At 42.1% G+C, this 23,445-nt stretch overlaps 1 protein-coding gene across 3 annotated transcripts in view; it reads right to left on the reverse strand.

The window, feature by feature from the left end:
- Piezo2 (piezo type mechanosensitive ion channel component 2) overlaps positions 1-23,445 on the reverse strand; it is a 367,176-nt gene that overhangs the window by 207,873 nt on the left and 135,858 nt on the right. For all 3 annotated transcript variants that reach the window (XM_032885463.1, XM_032885461.1, XM_032885462.1), the window contains exon 3: positions 14,235-14,360. In XM_032885463.1, the coding sequence (XP_032741354.1) occupies positions 14,235-14,360 (126 nt within the window). The remainder of the gene's footprint in view (positions 1-14,234; positions 14,361-23,445) is intronic.

The following is a 23,445-nucleotide window of genomic DNA, read 5'->3' on the forward strand; positions in this document are numbered from 1 at the left end:
CATTGTCATGATTCCTTACATCACAAGCTTTGAGAGATAGCAGATGGCTTACTGATGCGCTTTACTGTTTTGGACAAAAAAGAATGAACCAGACTACAATTCAATAGGAAGAAATACTTAAAACCAGGAGAGACATAAAGTTGGTTCTTTGAAAAGAAAATAAAAATTAACAAACTATTAGCTGAATTAACCAAAAGAAAGAGGGAAGACCCAAATTTAACAAAAAGAAAGAGATAAAAAGGAGACATTGAAACAGGTACCAATAAAATCCATTAATAAAAACCTCTATTCTACTAAATAAAAAATCTGAAAGAAATGAGTGAGTTTCCAAATGCATATGACTTACAAAAATTAACCCACATTAATAGACCTGGAGCTGGCAAATATCTGCTAGCTTGACACAAGCTAGAGTCATTTTGGAAAAGGAGACTTTGAGAAAATGTCCACACTAGATTGGTCATGGTGCTGCATTTTCTTGATTGATGATTGATGTAGGAAGGCCCAGCTCACTATGGTGGTATCACATACATGCTGTTAGTCATGAATGCATTAAGAAAACAGGCTAGGCAAACAGTGGAAGTCAAGCCAGTAAGCAACACACATTCACAATCTCTCCATCAGCTTTTACCTCCAGATTCCTGATTGAAGTTTCTGCGCTGACTTCACTGGATGAGGGAGTATGACCTGGGTGTTGTAAGGTGAAATAAACCCTTTCCTCCACAAGTTGCTTTCGGTCATGGTATTTTATCAGAGCAATAGCAAAGTAACTAAGGCAGACATATACTCACAAACGAGATTGAAGCAAGAATAAAAACTCGCTGAACTAAAAAGAAAAGCTCAGGACTGGATGATCACTTCAGAATTTTACCAGACCTTCCAAGAAGTCTTACCAGTAATAACACTCAAATTATTCCATAAAAAATAGGAAGGTGTCCCTTCAAACTCCTTTCATGAAGCCAGTATTACCCTGATATCAAAGCCAGATAATGTATCCAATGAATCACCCTGACGAATATAGATGAATAAAGAAAAAAATCACAATAGACACATCCAAAAGGCCATTTGTCATGAACAAGCTGAGGGAGCTGGAATGGGGAAGTGGGTGTGGATATGATCAAAACACATTATATACACGTAAAATGAACTTTAAAAGACGTGAGTGTGCTTCCAATCTCGATCAGAATGCCTGTGGCTTGGGTCATGGATGCTTTGTTTTTATTGCCATCTGTTGCTAGGAAGAAGATCACCCCATGAAGATCAGCAGGCTTCAGTCATCAATCTTACCCCCAATGAACTGCTTTCTAACAATAGCCCTGGGCTCTTCGAGAATGGTTTTCCTTGCAGGCCTGATGATGCGGGCCTGGAATGTTAGCACCCGGCTCCAGCTACGATCCAGCTTCTAAAAACAAGCTCCTAAAAGTGCCCATTTAGAGATCAGGCACTACAAACACTTTTTTGCTTGTTTTGTTTTTTTTTGTATTTATTTGTTTATTTATTTTTACATCCCGATCACTACCCTGTCTCCCAGTACCCCCTCACAAAGAACAAGCGAAGGTAAAGTACTTTGTGACAACAGTCATCAGTAGTTTCCTATGCGTGTGTACAAACATGTAAATGACAAACCATTCTATGAAGAACCATTTATATATTTAATGCATGTGCGATTTCACAGTAACGTTCTTAACATAAATAATCTTACACAGCTCCATATTCTGCAAGAGGAATCACCGAGAAACAATGAAATGTCTCGGAAAAAGATGAATATGAAGTGTGAATTGTACAAGTCAGTCTTCCTGAGCCCTAAAATGTAAGAACAAGAGAATTGTCTGTCTAAACTGCCAAATTCCTGCTTGTAGGGAAGACTGGTCTCGTCTGAAAATGTACAGACCGAAGCTCTGCCACACACATTGCTCTGTAAGAAATCTAAAGAACTCACAAGCAGACTTTTTCTGGAACGTCGTGACTATACTTAGCCCAATCTTGCGGCTTCCATTATGCCCTTGAAATGTCCTGCAGTTGTACGGTAAATTGGAAACACACAGTTATGGTTTTGTGCCCTCTGCCTATAATTTGAGTTTGAGTTTACTCCCATACCACACAGACGCGCCGTAGTGCTTTTATTGTAAATAATTTACACCAGAAATGCTGAGTCATGCAACTGAGGTCAGGGAAATTGTTATTTAAGCAAACAAAATCAATCCCAAATCACTTTAAACTTCATGTCCTGTGACTTATCTGACAAGAACTGGTGGGCTTGATGTGGGAGCTGTTGACTATTGGGATGACTGCTGCCAATCGGGGGCATCCCCTCCTCCCCGAGTTTATAAGCCTCTTGTGGAAGCTCACTTTCCCTCAGGATGGACTTGCCCACCTTGTTCTGTGCAGACCAAAATGGTAATGCAAAAATCTTTTCATGCAAAGAAAATAAATACCAAGAAACTTAGTTTGAGAAATAATTTTAAAGAAAAGTAAAAATATGTTATGCATCTATGTCCTTCTGACTTGAAAAGAAGAGAAATGGGGTCTTCAGGAGCAGCAGAGGATCGCACTAAGTGTACTCCTTGGGGACAAGGTTTGGTCTGTGGCAGCTGCTCTCATGCATCACTCACAGTTAAGCCTGGGTCATGAGGAGGATCACCCAACACTGGTCATGGCTGGCAGGCCTGGCCAACCCAAGTCTTCGGGAGGCTGGGGGAGGAGGACTGTCCTAAGCAACACAGTGAAACTGACTCAATCGTTAAATGTAAAAGGAGACTTGTGGATATAAATCTCCCTCATGTACACAAGGTCACAGGTTCAGTGCCAGCACTATAGTGTTTCAAGGGAGTCACTGAAACTCATCTCTTCACAAGTTCATTTCCCATTACCAAAAAATGAATAAAGCATGAGAGTTGAGAGTTCGGACCCTCAGTTCAATCATGTTCTAGTGAAAGAACATAGGAAGACAGCGCTCACACAGGCCAAGGGCAATGACTGGCTTGTCTGAGGACACCAGAGGTATCTGTGCTCATCCACCTGAGGGAGATCGGCAAGGTGTCCTGGAGAAGGAAATGGCAACAGCACATGGAGGGTGGACACAGGAACGAAATGCAGATAGGTATGAAAGGGGAACCTGAAACATGCTGGACTTGGTAGTGGAAGCCAGGATAAGAGCCACAAGGGGAGAGAAACATAGAAACACAGCTTCTCGAGGAGCCCTGGATCTACATGCATGCAGCTGTGTGAGGCAGGTTCCTCTTGGCCCCCTCACATCCCATCATCCGTCTGTCTATATGTCCTTTGTAAAAAAACATCTAATGGCAACTCGAGTCTCCTCCTGCTACTCATGAGCTGTCTGTGAATGAGCAAACCAGTGCAGTGCTGCAACACATCACCATAAACGGAGGTACAAATCCAACACATCTGGAATACAGTGAGCAATGACACCTGGGCGGTGATTTACAAACATATGCATGCATACATGCATTCGTGGTATTCTACACACACACACACACACACACACACACACACACACACACACACACACACAAAGGCAGAGGGAAAGAGGGAGGGAGAAGTAGTGAGGGAAGGAGAGGGAGAGAGACAGAGAGAGAGACAGAGAGAGACAGACAGACAGAGAGAGACAGAGACAGAGAGAGACAGAGACAAAAAGACAGAGACAGAGAGAGACAGAGAGGGAGACAGACAGACAGACAGACAGACAGACAGACAGAGAACATACTGAGTATGAGGAAACATGAGACACAGTAATAGGCAAGGAACCAGAACCCACTGGAGCTGCAATCTGGGTTGGGATTATTCAGTATCATCTTACTTTGGGATAAGCGATGACATTCAAGGGAAGAGATCTTGTGTCTAGACAGAACCCAAATCTAAGTTAGGACATCTCTGCCTTTGGGGACTTAGAGACAGGTTCTCCTAGGGTATAAACGTGATGTTTTCCTCTTTTAGAATCTGTATGATTTAACACCCAGCAGGTGTTTCAATGGGTGTGACAGGTTGTGATACTGTCACTGTAGCTGAAATAGTTACAGAGAGGGAGATAAATCCACCCATAGTCTCAGTCGCTTTGGTCCATGGGTGATTGGCTCCTGTGCTTCTTCTAGGTCATGGTGAGGCGGACACTATGCCAGAGGGCCTAGCAGAGCAAAGCTGCCTACTCCAGAGTAACTGGAAAGCAGAGAGAAAGGAAGCAAGGGGGACAAGACTTCTCTTTCCAGAGTAAGCACTGAACATCTGCTTCCACCAAGAAGACCCTACCTCTACCCACACCTCTCCTCTGCCGGGTGGTACCACTGTAATGTGAATCCATCAAGAGCCTGCTCCATTGATTAAGTCCATAGGATCCAATCACTTCCCTAAAGCCCATTCCATAGGAGTCAATGGGTCACCTTTCAGGTACAAACCACAAGAGTTAGCAGAAAAAGGAAGCTGCAGGCCCTCTGTAGTGGTACACGTCAGGTCTCAACTATCCCCCTTGGCAAGACACCCTCAGCCACAAAGGACATTGGCCAGGCTGAGCAGGGCACAGACAGTGAGGAACTTTGGAATGATCTGATATCATAGCTGTCTCAAATACCTCTAAGTCTACTGGGTAACTGAAGGGTGTAATTTGAAAACAGTCTCAGGAACCAGGAGCTCAGGAACTCACACCTCAAGAGATTTCTCATAATAGGCACCAGCCCATGCTTGTTGGGTGACTGCTTTACATATTCAGGCATAATCTTCTTTTTTCAGCTATTTTCCCAAGATTCAACCCCAAATCAAGGACAAACCATGAGACCCTGGCTATAAGCATATTGATACAGGGGCATGGCCAGAGCCACAAATCATGGAAAGTGTGGCAAAGAGGAATGTTAGTGTGGATCATCTCATCAGACTGCAGATAAGAATATATCTGTATGTCTGAAGGGACAAAGATAATCTCAATAGCCAACTAATATCATCTGCCAAGTAAATTACAGCTTGTCACTTCTGACCTTTAACACTCTGACTAGGGTTATGTAAGCTTAACTGTCTATTGGCCTAGCATAACCACCAATATTTTTGCATTCTGATCTTATTCTCCAAAATATAAGTAATCAAAACCCAACTTCTCCATAAAAATTTTCCCAGGATGTTAAGCTGCAGAGCATATTAGAACATGCACTCTGCAGTCCAGAGACCTGAATTAGAATTCTGGTTCTCCTCCCAGTGGAGTGGACTAACATAACACATCTCTATCTCTATCTCTGTGTTCTCCACCAGTGATAGGACAATAACACTTTACCACAGGGTCATCTAATTTAATCCTTTCTTTAGTCTGTTTAAGATACGTACAAAGGATTAAATTAGGTGATAAAAGTGGTAGAAAGGTAGACGTAGGAATGCTGGTTCCTTTTCCTCATTCTCTAGTAATTTATAACATGGAAAAGCAAGAAATTTTGAGTGGTGTGTTTATTATGTACTCCTCGGAGCTGAAGGCATGGGGCGGAGTGGCAATCTCTGAGACAGATGAGAGACTGAGAGAGATCTAAAGAACCCTGACATCCATACCATACTCAGTGCAGGAACCTTACAGCAGGGGGTGACGGTTTCTGGATCACTGAGGAACAATAGAACATTCTGGAAAGAGGACAGAGAGTTACTAAATATACACATTGTGTGTGTGTGTGTGTGTGTGTGTGTGTGTGTGTGTGTGCGCGCGCATGCACGAGCACATAAAAAACTCCAGTAGATTTATTATTATCATCATTATTATATTAAAGACTGAAGGGATTCTGAAGTTTGGAATGTTTAAGCTGGGTTTTTTTATCTTTTTATTAAAAGTTTTTCATACATTATCTTTTGATCATAATTTTTCCCCTGCCCCAATTCCTCTCAGATTCTCTCTACCTCCCTACCCACACAACTTGCTATTTTTCTCTCCCTCTCAAAACAAAAATACAGTCAGAAAACAACAAAAAAATGAGAATCTTTAAAAATAAACAAACTAAATAAAAAGGAAATTAGTAAGACAATAACAAAATAAAACAAAAACTACATATACACACAGGTACATGAACATGTACAGTCACACATGTACATACACACACACGTGTACACACACACACACACACACACACACACACACACACGTCTATTTGTGTTAGCACCTACTCAAAGCCATGAAGCCTGCCTGCCTTGTAATGTGGTTGACGTACTAACCATACCATTAGAGAAAACTGATTTTCCATTTCCAAGCAAGCATCAGTTGCAAACAGCTTCTTGGTTAGAGATGAATTTTGTGTCCACTTTCCCTTCTCAGTGCTGGGATTTTGTCTGGTTTGAACCAGTGCAGGTCTTATGTGTATTGTCACAGCCTCTGTGAGGTCCTGTGTGTATCAGTCCTGCTATGTTTGAAGACACTGTTCCTTTGGAGTCCTCCACCACAGCTCCTGCATAGGTCCCTGAGCCTGAGACCAGGGCTATGATGATGACATCATGTTCGGCACTGAGTATTCCTGAGTCTGTCGCTTGCTCACATTGTCCAGTTGTGGGTTTCTGTTAACTAAGATCCACTGTAAGAAGCTTCTGTACTAAGGGCTGAGTGGGACGCTGAGCTATGTATACAGACACACATGATAAGGATAATCTTATTGCTACATTCCTTTAGAAGAATAACAGGAGTATGTTTTCCCATCTCAGGCTGTTGGTCACTCTAGCCGTGTCATGTATGGGTTCCATCTCATGGAGTGGGACCCAGGGTTGCTAAAGATGCACATTCTTTGAGAGAGTAAGAGAGAAGGGGAGAGGAGGAGAGAGAGGGGGAGAGGAGAGGGAGACAGAGAGAATGTATGTGAGTGCATATGTACGTATCAAACACTCCAGTAAACTTATCATTTTTATTTTTTATTAATTCTTTGAAAATTTTACTCAGTGTGATTTGGGCATGTTCGTTGTCTCTTCCCTAACACTTGGGAGACCCAAGTTTTCCTTTTTGATTTTCTTCCTATCAAGGCTAACTGGTACTGCCATAATATTCTTTGATATGTGATTTCCATCTGCAGCATGGCTGACTTATCAGGGGCTATACTCTTAGGGAGGATGACCTTCATTTCCTAGCAGCCACCAAATGCCAATAGCTACTTGTCTAGGAATGGCCTTCAGGCCCAGCTCCCCTCTCCATTCTGGGACATTGTCTGTCTTGGACTTGCACAGGTCTTGAGCACATACTGTTTCCTTGTAGCTCTCTACCACCTCTGGCTGTTACATACCATCTGCCCCCTCTTCCACACTGATCTCTGAGCCTTGAAAGGAGGGGGGTGATCTGTCTGTCTGTTTGTCTGTCTGTCTGTCTATCTATCTATCTATCTATCTATCTATCTATCTATCTACCACCTACCTACATACCTTATCTATCTATCTATCTATCTATCTATCTATCTATCTATCTATCTATCTATCTATCTATCTTCTATCTATCTATCTATCTATCTACCACCTACCTACATACCCTATCTATCTATCTATCTATCTATCTATCTATCTATCTATCTATCTATCTATCTATCTATCTATCTACCACCTACCTACCCTATCTATCTATCTATCTATCTATCTATCTACACCTACCTACCTTATCTATCTATCTATCTATCTATCTATCTATCTATCTATCTATCTATCACCTACCTACTTATCTATCTATCTATCACCTACCTACTTATCTATCTATCTATCTATCTATCTATCTATCTATCTATCTATCTATCTATCCATCCATCTATTCCCTTTAGGGTTGAACATTCTGGGGTCTCTTATTCTCTGCTTCTTGCCTAGTTGTCTGTCTGTAGAGATCACCATTGACCAGTGGTTTGCACAGATGACCTTGAGGCATGAATTCTTGATATCACCTTTCAGAGTCATCTCCGTCATCCAGCACAGTGGAGGTACAACCTCGAGTACAGAATTAGTTTGAAACATAGGCAAGGACTGTTGCAGAGAAGTGTGTAGTGACATGCGAGAGTCATCGTTTCCTAACTTCATTAATGTGACTGTGCATGTTTGGTCTTGAGTTCGTTCTAGCATCTTGGCATCATTTATGATCTTGAGCAGTAAGTATGTACTTCTGTGGATCACAGAAGTGGTATCACGGTGGTGCATATACTTAATAAGCATGAACTTATAGTCACCCCTACAGGGCAGGAATATGTCTGAAGACTTGATTAACCCAGCCTTCCCACAACTGACAGGAGAGCCAATGCTCTTCCAAATTTTAGTGGAAAACACTGAGGCACAGAGAGGAGTAGCCCACAGCCATCTACAATCACATTCAACAGTATAAAGCCCATTTGAAAAGTTCTCATAGTAAGATGAGAAATTCTACCTGAAACACCTCTGTATGTTAAACACTATTCTGTGATTATTTCTCCAACATAAATCAAGACATGGACAGACACAGCATGGGTCGGGGTTTCACCCTGAGGGTTGTTGCTTCTCCCCAGGGTGAACCCCCTCAGCTCACTTTTTGCCTGGGTGTGGTTTTTGACAATAGAAGCCATATGCATTCATCCTTCCAGGAGCAGCTAGTCTAGAAAATAGGAGTTGCAAGAGTTCTTTCAGCCCTGATTCCACCAGAGCCAACTCATGGCAAACACGTCTTCCACTAGAATTGTCTCAGCTGCTACCCAGAATGCCCTGAGAGATTCGTGTAAATGCATGGATGGAAATCAATTTGCCTCAGTCCAGGGGCTGCAGGAACCATCATTTCTGGCACACCAGTTACTGAATGTGTGCTGAGAAGGTACATATATGCCCACATGTTCCTAGATATGTGCAGATAAGAGGAAGTTAGACTACTGTGCTCACCTTTGCAAGGATGGCCAGACATGCAGCCACAATTTTGCTGCAGGTTGCTATGTTTTTAAAGATTGTTTTACTGGGGTTGGGGGGGGTGGCACCTACAATCTCCATCAGGACAAGAAAAGAGCTGCCTGTGGCAGTTGAGTCAAGGAACGAATGGAGCAGGAAAAGGGTAGCAAGGAGGACAAGATGTAAGGGCAAGGTCTTCCAAGATGTCAGTTAAGCAAGTGTTCTGGTAACTCTCGAAATGAGAGCCGGCAACAGGAAATGATGTCAACGCGTAGCTTACAGGATGCACGGTGTGCAACTTCTGAGTTTTACCTCTCATTTCACTCACATCAACTCTTCCATCCACAGTATTCACACATGTACAACAATTAAAATAATTTTTTTTCTTTAGCAATATAGTTATTTTTATCAGGACGGACCCATCAGATAACCACGACTCCTAGGATCTGGATGCAGCTAATGGGATTAATAATTAGCAAAGCTCAAGTGAAGTTCATGGTTACACCATTGGAAAACAAGTCAGTGAAGACTGGCAAGAGGGAGCCAAATATAGACAAAAGGTTCCTCTGTCCTCCATCCCACAACCAGCAGGATTGAGTGATGTCACCGACCCACAGCAACCCACGGGTCTGACCATCACAAGCAGGTGTTTTATCCGTTGGGTCTCAGCACTAAGCATGTTCTTGGAATGGAAGAACATGCTAGAAAAACACTAAGGTCTTTCTCAGATGCTTGCCCATGAGCCAACTGGTATGAACTCTTCAAACATGGAAAATAGAAGCTTAGTGATCTGAGATGTCTAATGATTAGGGGACAGCAGACCCAACTATGACCACTGCCATCAAAGGACCTGAAGGAAATAGTTGCTCAATTGTAAAGACAAAGGAACGAGAGAGGACTGTGGAGTGAACCCCAGTCACTTAAGTTCTTTAAGACTAGAAATATCTGAAGTCCAACTGTAGGATTACAGGAAGAAGGTGTCCTAAATACCTGGTAAGTTGGGATTTGCAAAGAGAGAGGGGAGAGTAGAGACCCCAATAGATCAGTACTCAAGATGCCAGCTTCAGAACACAGCCTGTGGTAAGCATTTGCTTAGCATGTGTGACGCCCTGGATTCAAGCCTCAGCTGAGAGTTGGAGAGCAGGTTCTGAGCTGGGTGTGTGGCTAAGACGTGGGATGTATATAGGGGAGATGTGGTGCTAGATCTGGGTGTGTAGGTTCTAGGGCACGGTGTGCAGCTCAGACGTACAATGGCGGCCCACAACTCTCCTTTCCTCAGAGAGCCTATTTGTTTTATCATTACAGTCCCTGCTCAAGTGATTCCTGCACACTTGCTCTGTTTTTATACAAAGAAAAGAAATAAGGGAAATAAGGAGAACAAACAGTCCTACGGAGCAATGATTTGAAAGGACTCGTGGCTGGGCAGAGGCTGACACGAAAGTTCCTATTCACTGTCTCCATTGCTACAGATGCCTGCAAAGACCACAGCTGTCCAGATGTAGGACCCTGCTAGTCCTAAAGGCTTGGTGTGATAATGACACAAAGACATATGGAATGCTCCCAATGAAATAGAGCAAATCTTGTCTTCAATGAGCAAAAAGTACCAAAATGCCATGGTCTCCATGATCTTGAGCTAGTAGATACCCTGTAGGAAAGCTTTTATGTATAGTTAAAATGATCGGAAATTCTCTTGCCTAGTTTCGAAACTAGAAAGTTTCTTTCAATTAAGAGCATGCCTTTGCTTTTGTACAGTAGAGAAATCCAGACTGGCCTGGCTTGAAATTTTCTCTGACACGGCTACATATCCACCACAGAGTCAGACACAGCACTCCTGTGTAATCGGCAGTGACATAATCGAAACCAGATTCACATTTATTTAAGTAGTGTGGTTCTGACAGAATGAAAATATTTTAGTTAGTGGTACAGCACGTTTGGGGGAGATTTACAGCTGTCTCCCCTGACCTACTGATTGCTTACCTATAGAAACATTGTTTTGGAGGATGGAAGGGGACACACACACACACACAGAGAGAGAGAGAGAGAGAGAGAGAGAGAGAGAGAGAGAGAGAGAAATATTATGTTTCAGTTCAGCACAATGGCACCTTTAAGAAATCTGCCAACCAGTAAAAAGCTAAATGGTGGTGGCTTGAAAAATCTCTTCACTGCTTCCAGTTAATACTCATAGGACTCCAGGGGGAGGAGGGCTTTCAAGGGCTCAATATTTATAAATGCTACTGTTGTCCCGCAAACACATGTCTTGGATTCCTAAGAGATGTAGGAGACTTTTACCATAGTGGGGTAAGGGTATGAGTTTAAAATAGAGAAACAAGTCATTAAGAAAACATAATTAAAACACAGAAGTGTGCACTTGGTGGTCTTGGATTCGAACACCATTTGTTGGAGACATTTTCTTCTCCTTTGCCAACATCTTGAAGACAGGGAATGTGTTCACCATGTGTGCCACTGATGACCAAGAGGAAATTTGTCTTTTCATTTAAAATTTTGATGTTTAGAACTGGAGAGATGGCTTAGTGATTAAGAGCAAGGCTGCTCTTCTGGAGGATCTGGGTTAGAGTCCCAGAACCCACATGGTAGCTCACAAGTGTCTGTAACTCCAGTTCCAGGAAATCCAACACCCTCATACAGAAACACATGCAGACAAAACACCAATGCACCAAAAATTAATTAATTAAAGGGATTGGGCATGGCGACACACACCTTTAATGCTAGCACTGGGGAGACTGGATTTTTGTGAGTTCAAGGCCAGCCTAGTCTAAGGAGCAAGTTCCAAGACAGCCAAGGCTGTCTTGCAAAAACCAAACAATGATGGTGATGATGACGATGATGATGATGAAAATGATGACTGATTGATCGATTGACTGATTGACTGATTGATGTATGTTTAAATCAAAGGTTAAATCAGTCCCTGGTTTTGCTATATGACATTAACAAGCTTTGTGTTTGCAGCCCTGACAGTGACATTGTCACTCCATCCACTAGATAAACATCACATTAGAATGCAAAGCCAACTCTAAATGGAAAGGCAGTGTCCCTATTCCCTGGCTTCACTGTGCTTTCAGGAGTTTCTATAATTTGACCATTAAACATTCTCTAGGCTTTCACCTCCTCCATGCTGACCCTGGGCTCTAAACGAGCTGCAAAGCTCTGAGGTATGTGTGTCTCTTTTATCCCTTTTCAAGAATGTATTAATATTAATGTTACACAGGAAACCGAACCAACACAAACCTGCGGCACCCGATGAGCCAGCACTGGCCCAGGAAGCAGCAAAACTTTTCAGAAGAAATTTATGACGTCTATAAATTCACCTTCAAGGTGCCTATGGCTGGAAGGAAATAACTTGGGTTTTTAAAACTCAGTCTTTTACCTAGCCCTTTCCTATCCGTTACTTCATCAAAAACACTGGAACTTCCAAATGGAACCTTGACTTTGATCCAAATAAGCTTCAAGTTGGAATTTAGTTTCGTTGAAACTCCGGTTTGATATTATGACTTCCGTTTGTAGATTCATGCAAAGGAGTGTTCCATCTGGGACCGTGAAGGAAAGGGAAGGGGGGAGCTCTTTAGACTCTGATGTGCAAGTTTTACTGCAACGTGACTTACATGCTAATGCCGCATGCTTCTGATGAGGACATAGGAATAGTCTGGTGTTCAGAAGACAAATATTTAGGAAGTGCTGTGAGAGGCAACTCTAACCCACAGGAAAGAGGGAAGGAAGGAGGCCAGCCCTGATAGAAGCAAGGAGGTCTCTTCTCCTAACCCCTGGGAAACAGAGGCATGAATAGATGCCCTTATAGTCCCTGCCTTGAAGCATCGTTGCCTATGAAAGAAGAGCGAAAACAAGAACCAAAGTGAGTGTGTGTGTGTGTGTGTGTGTGTGTGTGTGTGTGTGTGTTGTACTTGTCTACCCACACCTCATGAAAGAACATACACAGAGTAATAACAGTTATAAAGGTAAAGAGAACGTTATATTGTCATTTCATGTTGCATTTTGTTACTTTGTCTTTTTTTTTTTTTTTTCCGAGCTGAGGACCGAACCTAGGCCTTGCGCCATAGGCAAGCGCTCTACCACTGAGCTAAATCCCCAACCCCCATGTTGCATTTTGTATCTTCGTAGAATTATGGGAAAGCTTCAATGTAAGCAAATACAGAAATACACAGAGTTCAAAAAGAGTGAATTTCATTACCTCAGCTGATGTACCTGGTGGATCCTCTATATCTCTCAGCAACGTGAGAATATTTGCAAAAGGACATTGGGGGATACCTCTCCATAGGTATGGGATGTGTTTAGGGATGAAGACTGTGTTTTAAACCAGCATTCTGAATAACTGCATCAATTTTGAATATGTTAAAAACAACCACTCTGCATTGTATATTTAAGTTGGATTGATTTTATGATCTATACATTACATTCTACTTTAAAGAAAACATCTGTATCTTAAAATATAGATTTAAAATAAAACTATGATTTGGGCAGGGATTGCTATCAAAGGAATTTTGAACCTAATAAATCCTTAGTTCTGTACATGTCTAAACGCTGTACATGGAAGGCTCATGAATAATTTATGACTGTAAAATCCATCACAGAGTCCTACACTGTATTTAAGTCAACGCCCTTTGATGCACGAAAAATTCTGAACTTTTTATTTTATAAGGAAGGCAATGTTTACTTCACATCCCTTATACTTCTGCTCATGAAAGTTCAGGAAATTTCAAAGCCACAAATGGGTTCCTCAAAGAAAAACTGACAAGTCAAAACTGTTATTATAGTCCATTTCAAATATCTCAGAGTCTTTTAGTTTTAACTGAAAACACATGGATTGGATTCCACCTACTTAAAATGCTTATTTTTTCAAGAGACAAATACAAATTCTACTGAAACCGAAGTCTGATTTACTTTGGGAAGATAATAGCTAAGAAAAGAGTAAATATATTGACTTTCTCAGATCATAAGTTCATACTCTGAGTAAGACATTTGCTTCCTCACAGACGCCAACTGAAAGACTCCCAGTTTTTCAGTTATGTCATTTCCCACAGACATAACAAACACTGCACTGCGTATGTCACAGTCCATGTCCTCCTGCTAATCTTCTGTGCTCTCACAGATTGGAGGTCCTTGTCTTACAGCCAAGACCCATGGTTATGTTTTACAATTAGGTAGGATCCCAATATCTAAATCAGAGATCCATTCTTTGGCTCACATCCTCCTTTTCCATGGCAAATCCTATGTCTAGACATGCACACATATGTTATTCTATACTAGATTGTTGAATGACAAAAATGACAATGAATTCCATAGCACAATCATGATTCCCACGTGTGTGACAATAGGCGGCTACATTACACGCACACGCACATGACAGGAAGTGCAAGGCTGGTACTCACAGTTGTAAGCGGGTGCGATGCGGTGCTGAGCTTCCAGGCTGGCCAGTGTGATGTGGAAAATGATGTGAAGGAGCAGAAATGAGAGGCTGGTGATGCACAGGGACTGTAGCAACCGCCCTGTGTGTCCTGGGGAGGAAGAACCAGAGTGTGAGGGAGTGTTCACATTGCCACCCAAAAGGAAGCCCCAACACTGGCTCAAAAGCGAGGCAATGCAATTCTTATTTCAATTATAAACCTGCTGACAAAAGACAGTTTATTTCTTTTGCAATATTATATAATTGGTTTTACCCGTTAAAATTCACTACAAAGGAAATCTTGCTTTCCTGTTTACTATAGGGCATTTTATGATGGATTTCAAATCCTGACTCAAAAAACTGTATAGACAAATGCTGCTAGCCAGAAGGGATTCGTAACCCTCTCCTTAGAAAACATTTAAGGAAGAAAAAAATAAGAAGAAAGTAGCCTAAAATGTCTTACAAAGTTGTAAGTTCTATTTCAAAATTAAATAACGATTAAAAAAAGAAAACTATAAATCAATTTCACTTGTGGACATAGACATAAATTATAAAGAATATTAACCATTGAAATAAAGTAAAATATAGCTTGTTCAGTTTATCAAAATTTACTACGCAGGAACGAATGTGTTTAAAATGAGAAATCCATGTGAAACTCACATACTAATGGACTCAACAGTTTTCTTGATACTACAAAAGGAACATTTCATAATGTTCAAAAGCACAAAAGTATTAATGATTTCAAAGAGTAGCAAAGAAATCTAAGAGTGCAAGGAGCCATCTTTGAATGTTGAATAAGTGTTGACTGTGTGAGCATCTGTTTATGGTGGGCTTCTAGACATCAACCCATGGATGTCAGAGAATGAGCAAGGAATCCAAATGCCATCGTCACAGGGGGCTGCCAGTGTCATGAAGAAAGAAAAGGCGAAGTCTTAATGACGACGGGGATTACATGCCTAGAGTATGATCAAAGGGATTGCTTTCCAGATGATGAGCGTCTGTACAGAATGCCAAGCCAAGCCTACAGACCAACTGGGAAAGCAAATATGAAAAGTCAGTAAGGGATTCAGATGCAAGGTCATCTTACAAAAATGGATACGCTCTACTACATCAGCAACTGCAAGGTACAAAATCAGACACAAGTTAGTGAGCATTCACGGCTGTTTTGTAATTGTTTTGTGAACATGACCACTCGCCAGACAGAGGACAAAGCCATTTGATTAAACACTAATCTAGGTCCTGATGAGAGTTTACACTGTCACAAAGTCCAAAGTAAACCAAGGCTAACGCAGAGGATTATTCTTTATCTCTTGGACATCCCTATCTCAGAGAGTCAGGCTGTGCAACAGAAATTCTTCCTGTGGAGAGGAGCTTCAGTCTAAAGGCCCATGAACTTGAGCTGCCCGTCACCTCTCTTTGATGACCTACACTAAAGATTGAGGACTTTGTCAGCCAATTCATACATACAATTCTGTAAGCCAATTCCTTGAAATAAGTCAAATGCAGGAAAACACGTGAGTCACATGATCATAGATTTCCCATGGCATTACTACTTTTTGATTGAATCTTGGCTAATAAAAAGTACCTAAGAATTAGCATAACAAAGAATGCATAAGGCTTTTATGGGAGTATAAAATTATATGGATGAAAAAGAGATAAGTTATATTCATATAATAATATATGATAAAGATACAAGTTTGCCTTGGATTTGTTGTATAAACTCAATGAAATTTCAAATAGATACCAGAGAAAACCTATACTTTCAAAAATCTCACACACATACACACACATACACACACACACACACACACACACACACACACACACACACACACAGAGGATGCTTTGAGGTTTTCAGTAAACATTTTAAATATATATTTGAGTAAAATCCTATCACCTGCAACATGAGTAAAGTACCTCTCAGATAGTTAACAAAGCTTGGTGCCAGGAAAGAATAGATTGCACTTTCTCCCTCTGGAAAAATCTGGAAAGGTGTGAGTGTCTAGTTTCCTGTGAGGTTCCACCCTGGACAGTTCACTTCTGTCTCACCTCATCAAGAAGGAACAGGCCAAAGGGAACCAACCAGAAATAGGTAAGGATGAGGAAAAGAGGGAAGAGTGCCCTTCAGCTCAACCGTGGCTCCCCTTTTCCAGCCATGGTCCTGAATAGCAAGCCTACAGGGAGTCCTACAATGTTTCGCACCTGAGCATGCCCACAATCAGCTGATGGCGTCCCTGAGCTGCCGATTCTCCATCTGTAGACAGTTTCCTGTACCTCTACCTTTCGTAGGAGCTTGTGTACAAGCATGCAGACCTCAGTAGCATGTGTCCATCTCAGCAAATAGTCTCTACTGGTTAGGGATCAGAAGTGGAACTGAGTAGGCAGGGACTCCGCACTGTGAAAAAACATTATAGGCTCTCAGTTCCAAACCTGGCTGAGGGACAGCGACAGCATAAGACTCTAAAGAAGGGATAAGTAGAGAGAGCAAGGCAGAGGTTTACAAGACTTGGCCTGGAGAACCAGCTCACTCTCCACAGTGTTTCTTGTTGGGCTTTGGTTTGTGCTTTCTGTTTTCCCTTCAACCTGTCCCTGAAGCCTGTGGGGGTGGGGAGCAGTGATCACTTCCTGAAGTGCTGAAGTAATAAGCTTCACAGAACATAAATAAGCAAGTAAAGAAAACAAACAACAAAACTCCAGTGCGCAGACACCAAAGAAAAGAAGAACATGAAAATACCAAGTCAAAGGTCAATGATCTACAAGAAAACTAAGTGAAACCAGCCAGCTTTCCATACTGAGGAAACACTTAGGTGTGATTGTGGACAGGGACGTGAGCTCTCATCTACTGCTCTAGCCCCATGCCTGCCATGCTCCCCACCATGACAGTCATGACCTTTAACCTTCGGGAACCATGAGCCCCACATTAAAAACTTTCTTTTATAAGTCGTCTTGGTCATGGTATTTTGTTTCTCAAATTCTTAAAACTTAAAAAACTGTTAGGAACTAGCAAAAGAAACTCATTCTAAGTACCACCGTTTCGTTTTCAGATTCCATTTAATGATAGGGAGAAACTAAATTCAAGGTCCCAGGTCCCAGGGGAGTTAGGAACACCCTTATAGCTGTAGAGCTTCTGCTATAAACAGTTGTCTGGGTCCAGCCATCGCGAGGACACCTCCATCTTGCTGGTAGGGCCAAACAAGTTCATGTTTTCAGGCCTAGGAAAGAGCATCTATCACATATCTTCAAATGTTTTCTTAATTGTCTATGAACCAGTGAAGATATAGAAGATATAGAAATTGCTATTTTCTAAACTAAGGTACATAAATACATAAACAATTGCCTCCTGTGCCCTAATTAACTGTATGTCACTGACCTGCCCCTTTGTCCCCTTGTCACTCTGAACTCTGTACCTGATGACTAGGACAATGAATTAAGGACCCCGAAGCCAGGTGCCCTGGATACAGCCCAGACTCCAATGGTTACTCCCTTGCTTAACCCATGATGTCAAACTACAACTGGATAACACTGCAGCTCCCCTCAGCTTCCCTCAACTTTGTGTTCTCATCTTTAAAAATGTTGTACAATCTCCCTTCAGGGACTTGGTTCAGATCCTGAACTGGCCGCCTCCCTGGGAGCTCAGAACTAAAGCTTTCATTTTTATGCTTCTGTATCTGAAGTCAGTTTTCTCAGCTTCCACCCTGAACCCAACGAAATAACAACATCAGCAGTTGGGAAGCAGAAGGAGAAAAAAAATGGCTTATCACACACCGGCTCCTCTAGAAGACTGGCAGCATCGAAAGACTTTCTCATTGGAAATCCAAACGGATTGATACACTCCAAGCTCTGGTGGAAAACTATGTGCCAAGAACATTTCATCCTTGAAAAGGTGAGACTAAAACATCAAGGAAAGACAGAGAACTCAGCAGATTACCAAAAGCTGAGGGACTGTGTAGACCCGCCTTTCAGGAAATGCTAAAGTCGTCTCTTCCCCAGGAATGAAAAGACGCTGGCCAACATTCCTCGAAAACAGGGGTCCATAAAACTCGCAGGCATAGATGGGTACACAGCCAAACTGAGAATACTTGTAATGCTCTTAGGGTGGTGTGTAAATCAAATTTAGCTCCCATTAATATATAAAGTTAAAATGGAAAATATTAAAAGTACAGCTGCAACAACGAACCAAAGCACATATTTGTAAAGACATAAATCGTGACAATAAATATGGGATTGACTATGAGGTTAAAGCATGGCTTTCCTACGTGATTGAAATAAAGTTGTGATTTATAGTCAATTATTTTAAGTAGAAGATACTTTATGTAACTTTCATGGTAGTCACAAGCAAAAGCTGAGGGCTGACGAGATGGCTCTGTGGTTAAGAGCACTTCCTGCTCTTCCAGAGGAAGCAGTTCTTCTCTTTCAGTGGACCCCGGATCTTTTCACAGCACCCACATGGTGATTCACGACCATCTGTAGCTACAGTGCTAGGTGATGTGATACTCTCTCCTGACTTCTTCAGACACAAGGCATGCATGTGGTCATATGCAAGCGACCCAGGGATATACAAGATAGAAAGCAAATGAATAATGCAATGCAAAATGGATAGATTCAAAAGAAATAAAAACAAACCACCACCAACAAAAAGAAGTCAAAGCCAATAGCAGATACAATCAAGAATCAAATTTCACTTAAAATACTGAGCCATCGCAAACTGAGTATTTCTTACATTCGCAGTCAGCAAACATGTACTGGAGGAAGTCACTGATCAGAGCCCCGCAGGCTATTGTAATTCTCCTGCCCACTTCCCTCCTTCATCCTTCTCCTCGGGGACTGTGTGACCTTGTCTGAGAAGCATGGCACTCTGCCAAAGCACACCTGGGCATGGGGGCCAGTTCTCCGACAAAAGAGGGAACTGCCGTTAAAAAGGACACTTCAAGATCCAAAGCGTCATCAATAAAGACAACCAAATACAGGTGTTCTAACATGAGGCATACACCTTATGTTTTCTAACTCCTGGACCAATACAGTGTGGGAATGTGATTAGCCACGGAAGTAAAAACTCGGCTAAAGGAAGCTGAATTTGATTAGCCCCGAGATAATCAAAAGTTCGGACTCTGTAGAAGCAGAAGTCAGGGGGAATAGCCGTTGTCTCTGTTCTCAGTCCTGCTATCATTTGGATCGTTTTTTACTGTAGAGGAGTAAGGACTGACACAGCCAATGGCTCTGCTTAGATGCGTTATTAATTGAGGTAAGTTTCTCACAACGCTCTCAGCAGCATTCGGCACACTCACAAGGTTGTGCAAACACCCTTTCCATTGACCTCAACTTCCACATCTATCAGACAGATTTCCCACTTCCCCTCCCCCACCTAGCCCCTGTGCCTCTGTAAATGCACCCTGTGACGTGTGGCCTCTTGGGATGGGCTTCTGTTTGACAGGACTGTGAAGGTTTGTCTACATGGAGCCCAGTTAGTTCTTCACTCTTTGTAAATGAGACTGTATGTGTCCGTTGCCTCAGTGCACTTGAGCCTCTAACTGTGATGACCAGAGCTATCGTTATATGGAAAGGTTTGGAAGAATTAGCAAGCTTTCCTAGCAAGTGTGCACTCCACGTTCTTACCAACCATGTATGAGTCTCCAGTTTTTCTCCATCTGTCAACACTGGGTTTCTTCTCTACATTTTACTTTTTTGTTTTTTAATAGCTATTCTATCGGGTATCAAATGGTGTCACATCGTACCTTTCATTTGTATCTCCCCTAATGGCTAAGGAGGTGAAGTACATGTACCTGTTGTGCCTCTTGGCTCCTTGTCTATTTTCTGTGACGAATACAATTTTTTTCAAATTCCGTCTAAGTATACTCTGACACGGATATGAGTGAAGCCCAACATGCCGTTCATAGTGAGGTAACATTGAACCCCCAGGTACACATCCTTGAAAATAGTTATCTCTTCCCAAGATGCAATAACATAATATAAATACTCCCATAATACAAATAAAACTCCCTCATTCAGCTAGGCTGTCTGACCAATGAGCTTCAGGGACCCGTGTGTCTTGGTGTTTCTCGGCACCAGCTTTGCAGGGCCATGCGTCACCACTGACCTTTTCAATGGATGCAGAAGTTCCAAACTCAGGTTCTCACACATGAGCGGCTGGCACTTGACATCCAAAGCATCCTTGGCCAGACTTGTGGTTAAAGGACACATTTATTTTCTTGCAGCTTTGGGAAATAGAGCCCAGGATCAAACTGTTCTCAGAGCATCTTCATCAAAGGCTCTCCCTGGATGTGCTTGATGACTTTAACATGGGGAACATCCTGAGACTCATCCCTGGTGTCTGCGTGTGACCCTAAATCTTCTCCTTTTATAAGGACATCAGGGAGACTGGATTAAGTAGCCACTTGAATCACCTAATTGTAATTTATGTTAACCTTAAGAATGTCAGTCCCTCCCCTAAGAAAGGCATATGTAGCAGAAATAAGGCTGCACAATATAAATTGGGGGGGGGATATAATTCAGCTCCCAATAGAGGAATTCCTCATCTTATTTCTGATCTAAGAGGGAGAGTGTAGAACCTCTTACCCATTAAGCATAATGTTAGTGGTGGGCTCCCATACATGCCTTTAATCCTGATTAAGAAATCTCATTTATATTGTTAGTTCTCAGAGTGTGTTTTTGCCAAATTCTACCACTGTGTCAGGTTTTTATTCAATTTTTCTTATATATGTTAGACATTCCACAACTTTGACAATATGCCTAAGATCTGGAATTATCCAATGGATCAACTCTCAGTAACATGAGGAAATGGGGCAAAAATACAAGGACAAGCAACAGGTATGACTTAAAGAAAATTTCCAAAAGCGAGCATGCCTTCAGAGAGACATATTCAGTAACCCATGGCTAGACACCACACTCCTTGGGCACACAGTGCTTCCCCAACCAACTGGATGGCAAAGAGAAAGAAAATCAAAACTAACACAGGAACTAAGTAACTAAGTGGGATAGTGGAATGTTTCTAAATAAATCGTATCTTGAGTTTTAAACAGAGTTTTTGCTTATTGATAATTCATTTCCTAAAATGGAGATCTTAAAATTAAAAAAAAACACATACACACACCCAAAACTATTGACATGTCATATAGGGTCCATATAGGAAGTAGGTTTTTAAAGCCACTTTCTGATTGGCCTTAAAGCCCATTCTATGAGAGAAGAGCCAAACCTGACACTGCTAAAGGGGCCAAGAACCTGAGGCTAGAAAGAGTAGCCTAGGGGCAAACCTAGGCTACTATTCTGCAAAAGGAACATGACAATAAAATGATCCCTAATGACATATTGCTAAACTGCATCCATCAATCAATCTTTATCAGAGAAGCTTCCTCTTCTCAGAGATGGGAACTAACACAGAAAGTCAGAGCTGGCGTGCAGAGAGTAAGAGACTCTGGGGTACTCAGACCTAAGTGGGAAGTCTTCACCAAATCTGTTCCCTCAGGGCTCAGTGCCACCCGTGGAAGAGGAAGAAAAAAGAATTTGAGAGCTGGAGATGGTGATGACTCTGAGGAAACAGTGTCTTCCAGGTATAACAGGACCGGTGCACACATGAATTCACAGAGACTGTGGTAGCATGAACAAGACCTGAGCAGGTTTAAGCCAGAGGGGATCCCAACCCTGACAAGGCTAAGTGGACACAAGCTCTCATCCCTTAAAAAGGAGTATTTGCAGTTTTTTCTTTTCTTTTCTTTTGGTTTGGTTTTGGTCTTATTGGTCTTTTGCTTGTCTGTTTTGATTTCCGTTTGGGGGTATATAAAGAAACACATGGAAAATGCATTGACACAAAATTGAAGGTTTTCCTTAAGCTGGAAATGGAGATGGGTAGGGATATCTATCACCTGGAAGAAAATGCCTCAAACCAAGCAGCCAAGCTTCTAGGTTAAGCACATGAAACTGTCAGCAGTTCAAATGATGGCTGCTCCATTAGCACCAAGCTAATGAAATGGAGGAGACGACCCCACTTCCCTCCATCTTCATCCTCAGGCTGAGGATGTTTTCCAGCACACATTCACTGTTCTATGAAGACAGTGATTCATAGGACAGCTAATGTCCAAGTGCAGGAGTGACCAGAGGAAGGGGTGACAGCCTCATTTCTCCAGTTCTTTCCACTTTCCTGAGAAGTCAGAGTTTCCACTGTGTGCCCGCAACCCAGCCAGGGAATCCCTACCTCTTCCAGCTCTCAATCCTCCCTAGCACCAGTCTACAGACTCTCAATTTTATTTGATTGGCCTATGATGGGAGAAAAAGGTAGGTTTTTCCCCCTCCTCTCTTTTTATGTCATTATTTAATAACTTAAAAAGTGGCTTGTTTTATTGTATTTGTATGAGTGTTTTGCCTGCATATATGTGTTGCAGCATGTGTATGCCTCATGCTCACAGAGGTTAAAAGACGACGTCAGATCCCCTGGAACTGGAGTTCCCCTGGGTCACATGTTGGTGAGCCATCATGTGGGTGCTGGGAACTGAGCCTGGGTCCCTTGCAAGAGCAACAAATGCCTTAACCACTGAGCCATCTCTCCCAACTCTGAGTAACTCTTAATGTGTTAGAATCTCTTCCAAAACGTTTTGCTCAATGAAAGAGTTGCAAGCAGTAGTCATGGTGCCCAACGGATCGATAGTCGAGGACTACGGGAAGGGAACTGAAGGCTGCAGGATCGTGTGTCCACACGTCCCCTTCTCTGAACTGACTACTTGATTCTGCAATATCCTTCCTTACAAAATGACCCCAGGGGACTCTTCTGACCTCTTGTGAATAAGGATTTTGACACTTGAGGATATGCCCCTGGAATATTAGCTCCTGTCCTAGGTTGGGTTCAGGAAATAGCACTGAGAGAGAGATTTGACTTTAGAAGTTTCTGGTGGTCATCTATACTTCCTGCCACAGCTCCATAAAAAAGCTGGCACTTGGTTGCATATATTCCAAGCTGTCATCCTGAGGTTGGGTGAGCAGTCACTGTCATCTTCATTCTTTGTGTCTTTGTCCCTGACATAGATGCAAGTGCCATCCAACGCTGAGGGGCAGAGTGAACTCTGTAGGACACTCTGGGCCCAGGAAAAAACAAATGTCAGAGCTATAAAAGCTGGAGCCGAGCCCTGAGCTGCTTCTTTAGGAGTTGGATGCAGAACAGTCCTTAGGAAGGGTTTAGGACTGACATGAAG

The sequence above is a fragment of the Rattus rattus genome, chromosome 15 (genome assembly GCF_011064425.1).
Source record: "Rattus rattus isolate New Zealand chromosome 15, Rrattus_CSIRO_v1, whole genome shotgun sequence".
Taxonomy (NCBI): Eukaryota; Metazoa; Chordata; class Mammalia; order Rodentia; family Muridae; genus Rattus; species Rattus rattus.